Raw genomic sequence first — 19,029 nt, 5'->3', positions numbered from 1 at the left:
TAGCAGGGTGACATGTGTGTGACCTGATCTATGTGTACCAATAGCAGAATGACATGTGTATGGCCTGATCTAGGAAGGGACCGACAGAAAGTTGACGTGTGTGATGTGTGAAAAGTCTAAATGTTTGCAACCTGTTGCAATAAAGTGATTACAGCCTTCTTGTAATCCTGTCCCTGCTTTGGAAGAAGATTCTGTGTCCCACTGGCCATCCCTGACTTTAACAGCGACAAGGGGGGGCAACACCACAAAATCCCGCTGTAACAGGGGCTCCCTCAGTGCAAATCCCACCCTCCTGCTCCTGGTGGATATTTGGGTGCAAGAATAGGAGCAGGGGGTGGAGGGGGCACCCTGGGACTCACACCAGCCGATGCAGATGAACATCCACTTGCGCAGCTTGTCGGTGGAGTAGGTGAGCACGATGGCTGTGTGCAGGTAACAGCCCTCCCCAAACATCCAGAAGAAGTTGGTGACGTGGAAGTAGTTGTAGGCAGCAGTGACCAGGCGGCACCAGACCTGCCAGGAGGAGATGTGGAGCCTCCAGAGCTCTGGGTTGCAGTGGGGAAACCAATGCACCAGCAGAGCAGCTGAACCTGTGATTCTCACGCGCCTGGGCTGTCCTCCAACCACCACACAGCCCTATCTGCCTCAAACTGACAGAGAGGAGGGTTAGATGGGATTTTAGGGAGAAATTGTTCCCTCTGAGGGTGAGGAGGCCCTGGCACAGGTTGCCCAGAGAAGCTGTGGCTGCCCCTGGATCCCTGGAAGTGTCCAAGGCCAGGCTGGACGGGGCTTGGAGCCACCTGGGCTAGTGGAAGGTGTCCCTGCCCAGGGCAGAGGGTTGGATCCTTCCAAGCCAAACCACTCTGATTCTCTGATCTCAGGATCTCTCTACAACTATGTGAAACCTCTCTACAACTACCGGAAAGGAGGCTGTAGCTCTCTCCAACTCCCTGACAGGAGGGGGGAGGCAGGTCAGGGCTGGTCCCTTTTCCCAGGCAACTCTCAGCAAGACAAGGGGGCTCAGTCTTAAGCTGTGCCAGGGGAGGTTTAGGTTGGAGATTAGGAAGAATTTCTTTGCAGAGAGGGTGCTCAGCCATTGGAATGGGCTGCCCAGGGAGGTGGTGGATTCCATCCCTGGAGGTGTTTAAGGTGAGACTGGATGTGGCATCAGTGCCATGGGCTGGGAAGCACAGCGGGGTTGGACTTGATGATCTCAGAGGTCCCTTCCAACCCAGCTGATTCTATCATTCTATGATTCTATGATCCCCTCACTCCCACCCAGCTGCTCAGGGCCGGGCTCAGCCCTGCAGAGCTGCACCCACCACGTTGCTCTCGTGCACCTCCGGGTTCATGGTGAGCTGCACCACGAACCACGTGGCGTTCCGCAGGATGAACGCCGTGATCAGGTTCCAGTGGATGATGTTCCTCAGGCACCGGATGCTCCTGGAGAGGGGTGGAACGAGGCACCATCAGAGCTCAGTGGATAGGGGGACAGGGCTGTTTGTGGGGCTGAGTGTCCTTGTGGGACCCCAAGGGCAACCAGCTGGGGCCGTGCCCTGAGTGAGGGGGGCAGGAAGGAGGCCAGGAGGTGTCAGGGTTGACAGCAAGCCTGTCAGCAGCCTGGCATTTATCCATGAAGCAGTGGACATAAACCAGATTACAGTACACTCCTGAAAGGAGGAGAACACAGCATGCAGAGGAGTGTGGGCAACTTTGAAACAGGAAGAAGATGGAAGACAAAAATGGACTTCCTATACTTTTTACAAGTCATCATGACACAACAGAAACTGTGTCAGCTAATCCTGATTTATTTATACATCAAGACACCAATAGTAGATTGATATGAATATGGCCTGATGTGTGTGTACATAAAAATACCAATAATTAAGCTGACAAGTATGACCTGATCTATGTGTACCAGCAGCAGGATGACATGTATAGCTTGATATATGTTTATATGAAGGCACCAAAAGTTGACATGTGTGATGTGTGAAAAGTACAAATGTTTGCAACCTGTTGCAATAAAGTGATTGCAGCCTTCTTGTAATCCTGTCCCTGCTTTGGAAGAAGATTCTGTGTCCCACTGGCCGTCCCCAACTTGAACAGCAACAAGGAGGGGGAAGGCACCAAGGAAGGCACCCTCTGCCTCCATAACCAGGGGCTTTCAAAGGAGGAAAACAACCCTGAGATAGGCATGATCCCTGTGGGATTCCATGGCAGGAGTGGCCAGGGGGGAGGATACGGCAAAACACGGGGGCTGGGTCCATCCCTGCCTGTTCCTCCTTTGAAAGCACCTGGAGGCTGAGGGTGCTCCTTGGTGCCTTCCCCCTCCTGGCCGCCTTCCTGCCCCCCTCACCCAGGGCATGGCCCCAGCTGGTCACCCCTGGGGTCCCAGCAAGGACACTCAGCCCAACAAGTGACCTCCCTGGGCTCGTGCCCCCAGCAGGGACACGTTTGTGTCACTCACCTGAGGCGCATGAAGAGGACAAAGGCCACCAGGAGGGCCCCCAGCGAGACACAGTGGCCCAGGTAGTTGATGATGACAGCAATGTGGTAGTGCAGCTTGCTCTTCTTCTGGGGGGGGACACGGGGAGGGGGTCAGAGCAGCCACAGCAGCCCCACAAACCCCCCTCCTCCAGCACGTCACCCGTGGGAGCTGCACTGGGAATTTTGGGCCCTTTTTCAGAAATCAAAGGGAGCCCACCCTGGGGCAGGGCAGGGATGGAAGGGGGTGGGGGTAATGTGGGCAGGGGAGGCACCAGCCTGGTTTCACATCCCAGTCCTGACCCCTGCTCAGAGCTGGGCCATCCCCAGCCCATCCTCTGGGGAAACCCTGCTGGAATGGAGCTGAGCTCGCTGCAATCTGATGTCTCAGTTCATCCCCCCCTGCCCTGGGGGTAGCTGAGAGGCTGGGATGGATTCGGGCAGAGGGAAGGTGTGAGTGGTAATTAAATTAATTGATCACTCCTGCTGTTAGGCACTCATCCAACCTGTGAATTAGCAATTAACTGAGTGAGAAAACCATTCCTGGCAAGAGATATCAGCATCTTAAATACCAGAGGTGGTATCAGCTGCAAATGAACAACCCTTATCTCTTCCCCTCTGCTCTGAGGGGTGGCTCGAACCACTCAGGGGCTTGTAATTCCTGATCCCTGATTTTTATACCTTCCAGCTTCCTAAATATCTCCTTTATTTCACTGTCAGCAGGGCAGGATGGGGTTTGCCCTTAGTGCTGTGTCAGGAGGGTGATGGGGCTGAAGAACCTGTATCCAGATGCCTGGAGACCTCACACTGCCAATTCCCTGGGATTTTTAATGGGGATGGAAACAGGCTTTCTTTCTGACAGAGAACACAAATCTAAATGAAAAAGGGAGTCACCATTGCCACATGCAACCTCAGATCTGGGCTGGTGCTGCACACCCAGCCAGAGCTCCCACTGGGCATTCCTGACCTGGATCTGCCTCCTTTCCCAACTCACCCTCAGGGAGGGCCTTCCCCAGGTCCTACCTCTTCACTGAGGATCTCCTGGCACTGGGAGTAGTTGACCCGGGCTGCCCAGCTCCCGTTGGAGAGGCACTCCCTGTAGCCATTGTCTGGAAGAGAGGGATGCCTTAAAGGAGGAGGAATAAATCTCTGGACTATTTGAGTATTAAAAGGCAAAAAGTGCCCCTTTACTACTGAGGGTGCACAGGAATAATTTGCACACACCCCCTGAGCTGCACAGGCTTCACAACTACTTTACACCATCATCTAATTCCAATATTTGGATCCTAATTACAATATTCAGATTCCAATTACAATATTTGGACATTACCTCACCTGTTACACCCACTTCCAAAACTGTCCCTCCCATAGCACCACCCTCACCATGTCTCCAAAATTTGAATTAGGATCTTCTTGACCCCCAGCAAGGACAGTGAGTGGCAAAGGCTGAGTGGAGAGGAATTCCAGGAGGAGCCTGGAGCAGCCTGTGCTGGTGTGAGCAGTGGAGTGATGGCAGAACTAGGGTGATGCTGGGCTTCCTTTGACAGGAGAAACCCTGAGCCTCATCAAGGGGATGAGATGGGACAGGGATGGGAAGGGTTGGGAGGCAGGAACAGGTAAGGATTAGTGCAGAGAAACTCCTGCAATGGCAGCAGAGGCACCACAAAGCAGGAGCCCCGTGCATGTCATCCTGCACTGCTGCAACAGAGTGTGGGATGGAAAAACTGATGGGTTTTGTGGGAAACAGGATTTTTTTAAATCAAAAGCAGCACTTGGGTGGGCAGAAACTTCACCCTGTGCTTGGAATGGCTTTGGGCACTTTTTATGTGCCTTCACTTCGTCCCCTGCTCCCAGCACGTCACTGGAAGTGACAGTGCAGCCAGGGGAGCTCTCGTGCTGCAAAGTCCCCCAGTCCCTGCTCAGCTGGGAGCTGCAGACCCCCTGTGCCACCTGCAGTGGCTGGGCAGGCTCACTCCTCTGCCCTTGTCCCCAGGATGGGGACAGCAGCCCTCTCCTCTCCTCCATCCAGGAGGACCTGCTCAGGGAGCTGCTGCCGTGAAACCACCTTCCCTGAAATCCGGGATTCTGTGGTTGAAAAAGAGCTCTGTGCCCAGAGACTCAGTGTCCTTCATGTCCCCCAGCCCTCCCCCAGTATGTCCCCAGGGGTGCTGCCCCTCTTACTGGTGGTGTTGTACCGCACCCCGTAGAAGAACTCGGGGCAGGGCCGGGCCACCAGCTGTCCCACGGCGCTGCGGGGCCAGCACGTGCCGATCAGATCCACGGAGGCATTGCACTGGGGACCTGTGGGGACAAGGCCACGGGGTTACTGGGGCTCTGGGGGTCACCTCCAGGGTCAGGATTTGCCTGGAGAGCTGGGGCTGCAGCACTGGATGAGCCCAGGAGCTCGGCCCCCAGGAGAACTTCGTGGCCGACACCAAACGGGGTCTGTGCCAAGGCTCCTGCCCATGGCTGTGACCCTGGTGTTGCCTAAATATCCAGATTAAGCCCAATTCTGACTCAAGCCCTGGCTTCACATCAGCTGGAGGTTCCCTAGCTCTGGTCTTCCAGCCCTGCTCCTTCCTCCACCCATCCGGCCCCACAACAGGCAACGAGCCAGAGTTTCTCTTCCCCGGTGGTGACTCCAGCCTGGTTCTGCTGGGATGCTCCTCAGAGCCCCTCCAGCCCTCCCACACCTCCTGGCTCCAAACCCTCCCTCCTTCCCAGCCATTCCCGCTGGTCTCTTCCAGCCTTTCCCGGGAAAAAGACTCCAAATGTGCTGCTTCTATTTCAGATTTCAAGAAGGACTTGTGTGCTTTTCCCAGCTCCATGAGTGTGCTAACGTAGGCATTAGGTAGGCCAGATTGCAGGCTTTTTTATGTATAAATTGTATATATTTAGAACAACACGTCCTGAAGCTAAATATGTCCCTGCTCCATCTCCCAGCGAGGTGGGAAGCACAATGGCTGGAATATCCATATAATATGATCCCAGACAAGCAGCAGATGGATGGGCAGGAGACACTGGAAGGGGCAGAGTTCAGTCCAAACCACTCCTGGATAGCAGAGATGTTTGTGCTGCTGGCACAGAGACAGGAATTGCCATTTCCTAAGGCAAAACCACTCCAATTCACAGCTCCTTGGGTGCAGGAACACGGTGTTTCCTCTCCCCCAGAATTCCTGGTTGCTGTTTGAATGCCTTTCCCAAAAAGTCCTATGGATGGAGCTGGCTGAAGAGTGACAAAAAAAAAAAAAAACCAACAACTGTGTTATTAATACGATGGAGGTTTTTATGGAGGAATATTGTTATTTTTGGACCTTCTCAGAGGACATTTTCAGCACTTCCACTGTTTTCCTCAAACATCTTAGCAAGGGAAAACAACTTCCAAGCATGTGAGACAGGGAAGCATCAGCGTGGTGAGTGTTACCTTCTGCCTCCCAGAGCTTGTGGGGAGAAATTAATTTTAACAATGACCTTTGCTTTTAGCTTTGCTAATGTGTAGGGTTGCTGTGGCAACCTTGCCTTTAAATTAACTGTTTTAAGCCTCTATTTCAAGGGAAACAAGGTGCCCTTAATCACGTGTGAACGTCTCTGCCTTTTGCATCCATTTGCATTTATTGAGTTCCTTCATTGTTTTGACCCAAATTTGACAGAGAAATGGAGGGTCACAGAAAAATGAAGGCTCTGTTTAAAATTTTATGATTACATTCAGCCATGTAAAGAAAAAACAAGCAGTAATTGCTTCGACTGAGGACAAAGTTAATTTGCAAGTGCTCTCCCTGGGAGCCACCCAGGTGAGGAGCTGCTTGAGGGTCTGGAATGGGAAAAGCTTCACTTGGAATAACCCAGCCCAGAAAAGTGGGGATTGGACAGTGCTGATGCCCAGAGCAGCTCATGCAGCCACCAAACCCTTCAATTCTGGGACTGGTGGGGCTGAGCCCAATAAAACTCCATTTTTTCCCACATCCCCTCGTGCCTCAGCTTCCCTCCTGCATCCCGGGGCTGTGCTGGGGCACAGACAGAGGCTGCTCAGGGAGGAGAGTCGGAAATGAAAAGTCAGCAGGGCCAGGGAGCAGCGAGGATGATGTTCTCCATCAGCAGCACCAGGAATAACTAAACCAGGATAAACCCCTGGAGATGATGTGGCCAGACAGAGGTGGCGTCACTCGGTGACACATCTGCTCGAGTCTGGCTTTAATATCTCCCAGGTGCTTGATTTAATGCCGTGTGGCACTGGCAGAGTGTGACAGACACCCACCCACCAGGTGACAAACCCAGGAGGTCCCACCAGTCCCACCACAGGGGAGGTGGAGCAGCATCACCAGGAGCCCAACCCCCTCCTCATCCCACGGCTCAGAGCTGTGTTGTGGGGTGACATTTGGGTCAGGGGGTGCAGTCAGGTGCTCACCAGGCTGTGGGTGCTCCTGGGACCTCACCCTGTGCTCAGCAGGCTTTGCCCCTGCATTGATTTCTGGGTCTGTCCCACCAGTTTTTAATCCAGTGGGTGGCTGGGATTCTTTTCCCAGGCTCACGCTGAGAGATGCTGGATGAAGAGAAGCTGCAGAAAGCAGCTCTCCAGCTCTTCCTGCTCTTCCAGCACGTGGGGAAGGGAAAAAAACCCCTCCTGCTGGGGAAGGGTTAAGTAAAACAGCAAAGGCAAAGAGCGCCGTGAGGGCTGCGAGATCCCCTCTGCTCCAGCTGCTCCCAGTGGCACACGGCTCCCAGCACTCGGAGCACTGTTTAGCATGGAAATTACATGTATCAGTGCTAAATGCTTCCCTGTCTGCTCGGCAGCCCATCCCTGTTTGCAGGGGGATTATCCTCCCGGTTCCCTGGGCGGCTGCTCCCGCTCTCTCAGCTCTGTTGGCTGCACAGGTTTGGGTTTTGCAGATTTACAGCAGGAAGGGTCAAATGAATTTCCTACCTGCACTAAATCCTCCTGATTTGGCTTCTTCCCGCACAAAAACATGGAATTTGGGGTAGGAGGGAGCTAGCTGGTCCTGCTTTGAATTCCCCTTTTTGGGGAATGTGGCACAGGGGAAGTCACTCCAATCCCTTCTCACTCCATTGCCTTTGGAAATACTGCAAGCAGTATAAAGCATTTACTTTCTTCTGCGGGAAAAAAAGTGCCTGTCCAGGGACTTACACTGAGACAACTACATCACAATAACTGTCTCAGGATAACTATAGAAATATCCCATCTGTTTCTAGAAAACATCCTTCTCCAGCCTGCTCCCAGCACTCGCAGAGGTCCCCCCGAGATGGCTGCGAGCTAAAGCCACACACCCGAGTGAATCCCGGCAGGGCAAAGCTCTCCAGCCCCGGCTTCACCTGCCAAAAGATTCTGAGTGAATGTAAAGAGGATGGAGCGTGTTTATCCTGGGCCAGCACCACCAGACGCGTGGCCACGGTGCTCCTGAGCCGGTGCCAGGAGGTCTGAAGGGTTATTGTGCTACCAGAGGAGGAAAGCAAAGGTTGTGCTGATAAAACAGTGCTGGTAAACACGCCCTCGTCTCCCCTGGGCAAAGCTGTGCCCCAGTGGAGGCTCTGCCCCATCCCAGTCTGCTGCTGGGCACAGACACTGCTGTGACTGGTCCGAGGGTGACGCCTCCCTCCCCCTCTGCAACGCAAAGGAGCCGGCAGAGAGGATGGAAATCTGAATCACAGGAGTGACGGGGTTATTTATCCGAGGTGTCTCCAGAGGCTGAGGAACAGCTGAACGTTGTTAACTCCTATCACTACCTGTCCCGAGCTCTTATTCAACCGCAGTTCTCTCTGTCCATCCCTGATGTCCCCCGTGACTGCCCTGCTGCCGCCTCAGCCCCCGAGCCTGTCCCCTGTGTGTCTGCTGCAGCATTTGCATTTGGCAATCAGGGCTTCATCTCCACATCTAATCAAGATACACTCACTGCAGCGCAGGCACAAAGAGCTGCTCATCCCTCCCAGGCAGCTCCACCGCCCTGGGGGAGCGGAAAGAGCCGTTTCACACCTTATTGCCCCAAAACAAGGGCCTTTAGGGGAGGGATGTTTTTATTTCAAGGTTCTGATGTGCCAGGGAGGGGCGGCTCCGTGTCTCCCGTGGGACCACTCGGGTGTTAAATGCTGCACATCGCCCATGAGGCATCGAGGGAAACGGCAGTGGGGGACAATTCATGTTAACATGGGGTAGGATTGGGCTGGTGGAGCTGCTTGCCTTCCCTCTGAGGCAGGGCTGGGGCCTCAGGATGGCTGGGAGCAACTCTGGTTGCCTCAAAGTACATCCCCACTCACACTCTGCTTCCAGCACTACTTTTGGTGGCACTGGGTGCCTCTATTTACCTTTGTCAGACTCCAGTCCTTAAAAAAATCCCCAGCAATCCTCCCAAGCGTTTCAAGTCCCACACTTCTCCATGAAAAATAATTACCCAGGCTAATTAAATGTTATGATAGCAAAGTGTCTTTGTAATGAATTTTTGGCTTGTTGCTATTTACCATCACTGACTGTCCCCTCGAGTCTTTGCTGCTGCTCTGGAGGAGAATAAATAGGAGTCACCAAGCCTGGCTTGTTGTCACTTAAGGCTGATCCATGAACAGCATGTAAATTTACTGAATATAAAATGTAGAGGGTTGGGTTTGGGGTGTATCACGTTCTCCTGAGATGACCCCCATCTCAGGAGTGGTGGGATTTGTGTTATAACCAAGAATGGCAGCAAGTGGTTCATTCCCTGGTTTTGGCTGGGGTTTGGTGGTGGGTGAGAGAAGCAGCACAGTCCCTCCCTGGCAGAGTTTTCCTGACAGAGCCTTCTAGTTTGGCTACAACTGCACAGAGCAGCTGGCAAGGACTTCTCTGCACCCCCTGCAAAGTGCAGTTTTACTGCTGGGGCTGCTGCTCACTCTGGGCTGTGCCAGGACACTGTTTCCTACCAGAAAACCTCATCATCTTCCCTCCTCCACTACAATAAAATCTATGAATATGAGGGAGTTGCTGCTGACATCCCTCTTTCCCAGATGATGGAACAGGATGGCTTTATCAATGCCAGTACACACTCAAACCATGATGGTTTTCCATATAAGGTGATTTCCCATTTTTTGGTTCCCATGTCTCTCCTTCAATCCCTGCCTCTTTAGCCCCTGCTCAGCTCCTTTACTAATATTTCTGCCTTGGTGGGAGAGATGCCAACGAGGCTTGAAGCGAAAAGAGGCACTGATGCTGTTAATTTGACCTTTCTGAATTTAAATTCCAGTCTCACCCCAGGGGAGTCAGGGAGTGAATGGAAGAGCAGTGGCACGAGAGCTGCTGGAGCAGCGTCAGCGCTTTGGGGAGCTGAGCTGGAGTGGGTGGAAAAGCTCTTGGTCAAACTTGTCACCCGCTGGGAAAGGTGTTACCAAACCTGTCTGATAAAGTGCCTGTGAAGGAAATGTTCTCATCACTCGCTGCTCCTCAGCCACAGGGTTTTGCTGTATCTGGACCAATTAAATTTGCTTTATTCAGTGCAAAGCTACGCTCCATTTCCCCCTTGAAAAAACCTCCAGTTCAAAAAAACCAAACCAAACCAAAAAAAAAACCAACCCAGACATTTCTTTTCAGTTCTGCCTCGCCGTGGTGTCATTTTTTTTTTGCTTTAGGTGAACTTCCAGTGGCAGGAAATGTTTCTTTGCTGAGAAGGAATTGTCTGCACTCCCCCCTCTCTCCTGAGCACACACACGGGATTGAGGATAAGAATTTATTGTGGTAACGAGCTTAAAGGAGTGGATCATGCAGACAGGACCAGACAGGGATATTGGCAGTTGGGTGGCAACTCCTTGGGCTGATCCCAGGCTTGAGAGCTCCGAGCAGCAAAGCAGCTGCACGAGCGCTCCGAGCTCGCTCTGCTCGAGTGCTTCCCGCTGAGCTGCTGTGGAAAAGCCTCGGTATTCATGAGGAAGAGGTTTTCCCATCTGCTGAGATTCCCCCTCCCTTCCCCAGGGAAGCCATCCTGCAGCTGCAGGGGGATGTTTTGCCCCTCGGTGGATGAAAGGACCTCCTCAGTGGGTTTTGCGGCAGAGTGAGGAGCAGCCGCGCACAGAGCCCGGGGAGCTGAAACCATCAGCGAGGGAAATCCAGGGAATGTGTGGGCTGGGAGCCCTTGGGACAGCACCCATCCACCGCAGACAAGGGCTGCTGATCCTCGCTGTGGTCCTTCTCAGGCCTGAGCTGGGAATTTCTTGGCTTTCAGCTGCCTGGGGGTGCAGCAGATCCTACTTTCCGAATGCCCCACGCTGGCCTCGAGTCCAGCCTGATATTCCTGCTTCACTGCTCCTGTGGGATGCAGCTTTCTGAGGGAGTGTCCAGCTGGGTGTGGGTGCCCTGGCCAGGGGCTCACCAAGAGGTATTTTTGATGGATACCTAAAATATCAAGCTGGACCATCAGACCTGTGCAGGCAGTCCAAGGGGACTCGAAGGGCACTTGGAGAAGGTGGGTAAAGCCATGGTGATAAGAGGGCAGGGCCAGGGGAGCTCCGTGGGGCTCAGCTGTTCCACTTCCTGGGATGAGGGTTTGCTTGCACTGCCCAAACCTGGTGAGCACCACCCCAGTCTGCCCCCACCCCACTGCTGTGGCAGAGACCTTCCCAGCTCAGTGCATGTGTCTCAGGGAGCGCTGGCACCCTGGTGACATCACTGGCCGGCCACACATCCTCCTCAAAACCTGGGACATCAAGTAAGGAAGGGACTGGTGGCCTGGGGGAGGAGGAGAGCCCACGCTGGGCTGTTTTTCAGAGGGGGGATGCTGCACACAGGCACAAGGCAATGCCCCTGTGTGCATCCAACAGATCCCCCGCCGAGCCCCGCGCTGGGGGAGCCCTGGGCTCGTGTTCTCAGCATGTGCCATTTCCCAAGGGCTGTGCAGGCACTCACAAATTAAGTCTCACTGCCTCGCTGCAATTCTCATTAGCATCATCCCAGCAGCTCTCCATGTTAAACAGCCTCCAAACAAAGTTCCCAGTTCTGTAAACATCCCTCGGTGGGAATCGCTGCCTCCACCACGCTGGGCTTAAATGGACCCCAAGGAGCGGGGCCGGCGCTGAGCTCCGCTTACCACGCAGACAGAAGACAATTAGTTTATCTCTGCCTCTTGTTCTAAGCCCCCTCCTGCAGCTGGAAGTGTCTCTCCTGTGTGCCAGCCCCATCCCAAATTAATGAGCTGCTCGGGGATGGCAGGTCGGGTGCGTGGAGCCGACGGACGCTGCGCAGATTTGAAACGTGACAAGTTGTCCCCTGTGCCAGAGCGATGGGCACCGAGGGGCACTAAATCCTGCCTGGAATCACGCTGAGAAATCCCCACTGAGCAAAGCCCAGTCCTTGCAGAAAGCAGCTCTCGCTGCTTGGGGATGGGGGTGATTTTTGCAGGGCACATCCATCAGCAAACCACGGCAGAAATTCTCCCCCCTCTCTGCTCTCTCTCCTGGGCTTGGGAGGTTCCAGCAGCGGGTGGAAAAGGCCACGAGGATTCTCTGGGACCTGCCTGCTGCCCTGGGTCAGCATTTATCCCAGCCCAACACAGCCAAGCACAGCACTTCAAGCAGCAGAGTGATGAAACCTTCGGGGAGCAAAGCACATGAGTGATGACCAGGTTTCCTGAGCAGACACCCAGGCACTGCCATTCTCTCCACAGGCTTTCTGCCTTCACCTCTTGGGATTTGGGATGCTCCTTGCAGGGCTCTGTGGTGGCCTGGGCTTGGCCAGGCACTGAATCAGCTGTGGTTTGTCAGGAAGGAGTCTGTAATGCTGCTGTTAACAGGAGCTGGGTGGGGGGCACCCATCCATCAGGGCTGGGTGCCCGTGGCCATCCCTCACCCTGGTGGCTTCATTCAGTCATGGGAAAACAAACCCTGCAGCATCCCTGAGCTGGGGAGGACTTTTCTCCTTGTCCCTGTGAGTTCCTCTCTCTCTCACACCTCTCCTCCCCCAAAACCTGTCACTGAACCAGACCTGTCACTGCTGAGGTGGCATCCAAGTCACGTCCCGAATACAGGCTAAAAGCCACTTTTGGCACAAGCCCTGACCTGATTGGATGCAAACCCACGGACAACATTGAGGAGGAGTGAGCTGCTCATGACCCTGCTGCTGCCACCCAGCTTGGCTGTGCCAGCCCTGGCCATGGCCACATCCCCAGAAGCTCCTCGTGGCTGGTGACCTCCCAAAGTGCTCAGTGGCCCATGTCTGGGAGTGCTGGGGATGGAGGGTGGCACTTGGTGGCCACACTGTGCTGGTGACACCATCTCCACAGAAGGTCACAACCTCCAGCCACCACCCCTGGGCAGGGGGAGGGCAGAGGAGGGTGGACATAGGGGACAAAGGTGTCCCTGGGCATGGCAGAGAATGGGCACTGAGGGATCAGGGGCTGGACAGATGTCTCTTTGCCCACTTCCCCCCAAAGCCCAGCCCAACAGACACTTATTTCCCCTGGTTTTAGCTCTCCTGAGCTCTGCATCTCCCACCTGCCTCAAGTGTCACCCCACAAGGAGTGACACGGGGCTGTGACAGCCTCAGCACATCCCACCTCCCCAAAAGGGGTCCAGGCAGCTGCAAATCTGCCCAGAGACACCCCAGAGACACCACTGGGGGGGCTGGGGTGGCTGGGGAGGGGGGACACTCACCGCTGTGGTTGGTGGCAGGTGCCAGGCTCTCACAGTACTGCTCCTGGATGGAGGCTGCAGCCCGGCTGTCCCAGAGGAGACACGCCTGCACGGGGAGAGAGCAGACCCCAGGCAGGGTTAGATGGGCAATATGCTGCTTCCCCAGCCCCACAGCCCTCCTCGGGTCGGATGTGAGCCTGGCTTGCTGGGTGCCACCCCCACAGTGGACACATATCCAGGTGCAGGGTGGATTCCCAGGGCTCATCCAGCTCTCTGCTTTGTTCCCCTCCTGCCCTACACACCCCTCCTCAGCAAACCCTCCTGCACAGCCCCTGCTGAGTGGTGGTGGAGAGCTTGTGCTCTTTAGCATTTTAATCAACACTGTTGGGTTTTGCATCTCTGAATCCCGGGAGCAGGCAGGGGGAACACGACGAGCCTGACGCCGCGCTCGGATTTGCAATCCCTTATTGAAATCCCAGCCTTGTAAGCTGTCAGTGGAAGATGTTCATACACATCCTTAAGGAGATCAGATCCACAGACAACCAGGGCTGGTAAAGCCTTTTTTTTTTCCCAGGAGAATTGTCAGCAGACACCAAAATCCCATTGTGTCGGGAAGCACGGATCAGGATCTATCCCTGCTGCTCTGCTAAGAGTGAAAACCATCAACTCTGTGCATGGGGAGCTATTTTGGAAAAACAACTATTGAATTATCGTGCCTTTGCAGGAGTTTGGGGAAATTAAAGCAAGAAAGGGAATTGCAGGGATGCAGGGATTGCGAGGGTGGCACAGGGATGGTGCTGTGAGTCCCAGATGGGGGAGGGAGGGGACCTGGGGTTTGGAAGAACAGAGATTTCTACCTGACCAGCTGCCCACTTTCTCCTCTGGCTCAGAGACAGGTTTGTCCCCTCTGCTCAGGGGATGGGGCTGATGGATGAGGCTGAACTCCACTTCTTTCACCTTCCCTGCAAGGACTGAGCAAACCCCCTGGAGAAAACCCACTGACTGAGAGGCAGAGCTGTGCCCCAAAATACACCACGCACAGATCCCTTGGGAAAAGCCCCGAGCCTGGAGGCAGGAAGGGCTGCACCTCCTCTGCTGGCAGGTGAGCTCCCATCTCCTTGGGGTGGGGGGTTGGATGTCATCCCACGTGGAACCAATGTCATGAACAACAACCTTTACCTTCCCCACCAGCCAGGCTGGTCCCTAGTGCCTGATCCCCCTTCCCAAGGGTCATTTAACTCCCAAACTGCTCTGAGCAGGTAGAAGACATTCCTCCTCTTGCCCTTCAGCCTTAGAAACACTGTCTGCTCTGGCTGGCACACCCAGCCTTCCCTGGGCCTTAGGAAGCATTAGCAGGATTTATTCAGACACGCAGACAAGCTCAGCACCCACTTGCTCTTTTCCAAACAATTGTTTAACTGCTTTGGGAAGCTGGTTTTGACAGCAAGAGAGATGTCAGGTAGAACTGGAGCTGAGAATAGCTCCCTTGTTGTGGCTGCTCCAGATGGCACAGGGGATCCAGGAGTTGAACCCCACCCTGGGAGCTGCGTGGAGCTCCTGGGGGGCTGGTCCTGCAGGAGCCCAGCACCTCCTGTGTCTCCTTTCTGAAGGCTGAGACCATCCAAACTCCAGAAGTGGAGTAAACAAGGTGTAGGGGGTCTGCACCCCTTTATTCCCCCTGCCTGGATGCCCACAGCTCGTGCCTGACTGACCTGGTGGCTCTTTGCACGGGTAGCTGGGACAAAAGGGTCCATCCCCAAAGGGGCTGGGATGGTTTGCCTACCTGAGCAGGCTCTCAAGTGTTAATTGGATGGGTTTCTCCTAATCACAGCCTGCTCCAGCCTGGCAGTGCCCGTTCTCCTTCCAGACACAGGGAGAGGTCTTGGCACGGAGCAGCACATGGAGCAGCACATGGCCCGAGCTGCAGCTCGAGCGGGGTGTGGATGGAGCTGAGTCGCTGGCTCCTCGCAGCCTTTGCAAACGAGCTCAAACAGCTACAGAAGGCAGAAAGGAAGGGGGAAAAAAAACGTTCCCCAAAACCAGAACAAACGCTGAGAGCTTTTTTTTGCCAGGCTCTGAGTCTTGTCTCGCTGCAATGTGGCCACAGCCCTCGACAGAGGTTTTGTCCCACTCGTGCCAGCCCGTGGAGGGGGATGAGCTGGGGGGAAGTGGCAGCTGCAGGGGGATCTGCCCCAGCCAAACCCACCCTGAGCTGGCACCAGACGGGCAGGGTCTCGTCTGTTCTGCTCTTTGTGGGTCCCTGCAACCCCTCCCCGGGCTTTGCAGCCAGAACAGGTCAAAGCTCTGTCCTTGAGGAGCTGCTCCTGCCAGGCCATCGCTGCCGTAAGATGCCACCTGGCTCCCAGCAGGGCCCGGCCTGGCCGGGCTGAGCCAACCTCACCTCACCAGCCCCCTCACGGCAGTGGGTCCTGCTCAGGCCAGAGAGGGGCTGTGTCCCTCTGCCCCCCCAGCCCCCCCAAACCCTGCTCTGCAGTGGGGAGAGCTCTCCCATCCCTCCCAGGCTGCCAAAATCCTGGAGAGCTCCAGCTGAGCGCTCGGCTGCCCGGGAAGGAAGGCAATCTGCTCCTCCAGGAGCAGGTCCCAGTCAGCCCCGGGAGCTGCTCCCAGGGGGATGGGGGGTTCTGCTGGGAGCTGCACTGGCCCCATGAGGGCCCACACTGGTAGCAGTTTCTCCTCCATCAGAAACCACCAATGTCTCTGCTGTTGGTGCCTCAGCACCCACCCAGCTCCCTGCCAGGCTCTGTTGACGTCCCCCTTTCACACACAGCAGATGCTGAGGGTGCTGCTTTAACCTCAAACCTCGAGGAGCCCCAGCTCCTGCCTTTCAGCCCCACATTTTGTGCAGCAGGACCAGCCAGTCCTCCCTGCACGGCTCAGACACCAAACCCTGACACTGCTGCTGTGTTTGCTGCATCCCACCCACGGCAAACACCCACTGTGGTCCATGTCCCACCACCCACCACACCCAGCCTGGCCCAGAAGGGAACCTGAGGCAATGAGGAACATCTGCCTCGAGTCTCTCAGCCTATGGGGATGCACCAGCCACGTCCTGGGGCAACCAGGGCTCCAAAAAACCACTGTATATCTTGAGTTGTTCCCCGTGCCTGTGAGGGGCACAGGGGTGGCAGGTCCCCTGGGCCAGGGGATGCAGCACAGTGAGCTGAGACAGGGTCAGCACTGGGGGGGGGTGAGCAGCACAGTCACACACACACATGGTCTCTCTGACCTGCCACTGACCTAGCAGCAACATTCAATTAATAACAATTAGGAATTAATAGCCCCCTGCAGTGCTTTCCCTCTCCAAAGCAATCCACGGATATTAATTAACACATCCACATCCATTAATTAACACATCCACATCCGACTCCAGCGTCATCCCCTGGCACTGTGGTACCCAGAGCCAGGCCTGTCCCTGCCCCCCTGATGTCCTGCTGCCTCAGACAAGATGGGATGTGTGTGGCAGGGAGGGCTGGCAGCTCTGAGCAGTGAGAGGGATGGCTCTGAGCCTAATTAGCAATCCAGGATGGGGCTCTGAGCCTAATTAGCAATCCAGGATGGGGCTTGGGCTTCCCACTGCCGGCAGCGCTGGGATGGAAGAGCCCAGCGATCTGTGGGATGGAGCAGCACGAGCTTTGCATGGAGCTGGGGAGATCACTGGCACTGAGGGGGTTCAAACCAGCCACCCTGGAGGTGTCCTTGCTGTAGGGACTGTTGTCACCCATCAGTCCTGCTCCCCTGGGCCCGCTGCCCTCGGCAACACTCGGTGTGGAATGGGAAAGACTTCCCGGGACACTCTGGGACAGGGCTGAGCAGCCACTGCCCTGGGCCTTTGTGAGGTTCCCTGGGGCACTGGGCTGGGCTGGAGCCTGCTCTGGGCTCTGAGACAGACTTCGGGTGTTAAACACAGGGAGTGCTAAAAGAGCTGGATGCCAACCCGGGGTGGCAGAGCAGCACCAGTGGAGGGGGAAGGGAAGGGGCAGAGCAGGTCCTGCCAATGCCACAGCCATGGCTGGAGGTGGCTTTGAGCAGCCTCACTGAAGGGGCTGCCCCTCCAACGTGCTTGGAGGTGTTCAGGGTGTCTCCAGCCCTGCCTGTCCCCTGCCTTCACTGTGTAAAGGATCCCTTTGCCTTTGTTTGCTCTGACTTCCAGGCACCCTTGGAGAGCTTCTTCCCTGCTCCACCTTGAGGGCTTTCCCTGGGATAAGACCCATCCTCAGTCCAAGCCACGAGTGAAACCCCCAGGGAGCATCTGGCCCATGACAGACCCCCTTTCCAGCCCTGTCCCAGAGCTGGCAGTGACCTGCTTTGCCCCTCACCATGAGCTCAGGGTTCCTCTGATCCTCCCCCCCAAAGCCCCATCCCAAACCCTGCCAGCATCGAGGCAAAGCTCAGGCAGGGAATGAGGCTCAAAGCAAGAGCCACGGGGAGATATTCCACAGCTGATGATACTCAGGGGAAGAGCAGCAGTGAGAATGCCTCCATCTGGCACTAAAACCCCTGAGTTTATTAATTTATCCACATTAGAGGGCCTGTCCCCGTGGTGTGTAGACAAGAGGCTTTGGTGAGAGTATTTATTCTGCTTGGGAGTCTCTCTCCGAGTGTGCTGGATGCAGATCCTAACAAAAGAATATCAATCAGGGCTAAATGAATGCCCTGTAAAACCTGATTTATGAGCAATTAAAGGTTTTCCTGGATTAAGCTCTGGTCTCCCTCTCTTGCCATAAATAATTCTGACTTCATTTATCTGTCAAGAGAGACATGGAGATTTTTGGGGACAGGTGGAAAAATGACTAATGGCATTTGGGTATTGGAAGCTAATGGCACAAACACGCTGGGGAAGGGGACACAATCCAGGGGGCTCCTGTGGGATCTGGATTTTCCAGGGTGAAGGCTGCTATGGAAGAGCTGGAGTGATGGACACAAGCCTGAGGAAGGGCTGGTTTTCTAAGGTAGTTGTATTAAACTCTCCTGCAGATTGTACACATGGGACTCCTGTGCATTGACAGTGTTTTCAGTTTGGGATTGGAGACTCTTTTTCCCCAGTTGCATCCCAAAACCCAACCCCCCTTCACCCATCACCCTTTTAGGGTCGTACCCCCGGGGGGGAACATCCACAATTTCATTCACCCGTCATTTTCTTCCCGTTTATTTGCATTCACAGCTCGGGAAAACTTGGCCACACCAAAGCTGCATCTGCCATTGCCTTTCCAGGGGGGATAGTGCAGGATTTCAGGGAAGGTTTCGGGGGAAGAGGGACTGGGATCTGCAAAACTCCAACCCCCTTTGCCCTCTGCCATCAGAGTGGGGGTGATTGCTGCTGGCTGGGTGCCTGTGGATAAAGCAGGGCACCCTGCAGAGAAGGAGGGTCTCTCCATCAGCTCAGAATACAGTCAGGGAGAAGGAAAAACAACAGATGGGCCCCTGGGTATGTTATTGCATCTTCAGCAGGAGCCACCCGCTCGTGAGTGACAGCTCCCAGCGTTGGGCAGCAGCTCCTGGGCTCTGCTTGGAGAGGGAACCCCAGGATTTGGGGGTTGATTTGTGCTTTCTTTGGGTTCAAAAACCCTTCTCCCAGATAAAACCACGGGCTCAGCCTCTCTCAGTGCTGCAGACTCGGATCTCAGCTCGAGCCTGTCGCTCACAACAAACTTCTGAGCCAGCCCCGAGCAGGGTTCTGGGGGAGCAGAGCTGGATTTCAGGGCAGGGTTGGGCTGGTGGTGCAGGATATTCTCATCCCATTCCTATATATTCCTGCTCTGGTGACAGAGAGCAGCTATTCTGGGAACAGGCTGTGCCTTTTCCATTCACTTCTTCACTGGAGATGCGAAACCACAGGGATGATTTCATCCCCACTGAATCAACTCCAGCCTGGAAGGAGAGCAGGACTGGGAGAGATCCCCAGGGCCAGCACGTCCTGCCACTGCAGCTCCA

General features: G+C 55.0%; 1 protein-coding gene across 1 annotated transcript in view; it reads right to left on the bottom strand.

Annotated features, from left to right (window-relative positions):
- The window catches only part of LOC113957415 (corticotropin-releasing factor receptor 1), a 30,720-nt gene that overhangs the window by 9,444 nt on the left and 2,247 nt on the right, over positions 1-19,029 (bottom strand). The window contains exons 2-7 of the mRNA XM_027664894.1: positions 13,099-13,183; positions 4,666-4,785; positions 3,508-3,593; positions 2,468-2,574; positions 1,323-1,443; positions 360-513 (exon numbers count right to left, since the gene is read on the bottom strand). Coding sequence (XP_027520695.1) covers positions 360-513; positions 1,323-1,443; positions 2,468-2,574; positions 3,508-3,593; positions 4,666-4,785; positions 13,099-13,183 — 673 coding nt within the window. The remainder of the gene's footprint in view (positions 1-359; positions 514-1,322; positions 1,444-2,467; positions 2,575-3,507; positions 3,594-4,665; positions 4,786-13,098; positions 13,184-19,029) is intronic.

Source organism: Corapipo altera, unplaced genomic scaffold (assembly GCF_003945725.1).
Source record: "Corapipo altera isolate COAL_440 unplaced genomic scaffold, ASM394572v1 142, whole genome shotgun sequence".
Taxonomy (NCBI): Eukaryota; Metazoa; Chordata; class Aves; order Passeriformes; family Pipridae; genus Corapipo; species Corapipo altera.
This window is presented reverse-complemented; position numbering and strand designations above follow the sequence as displayed.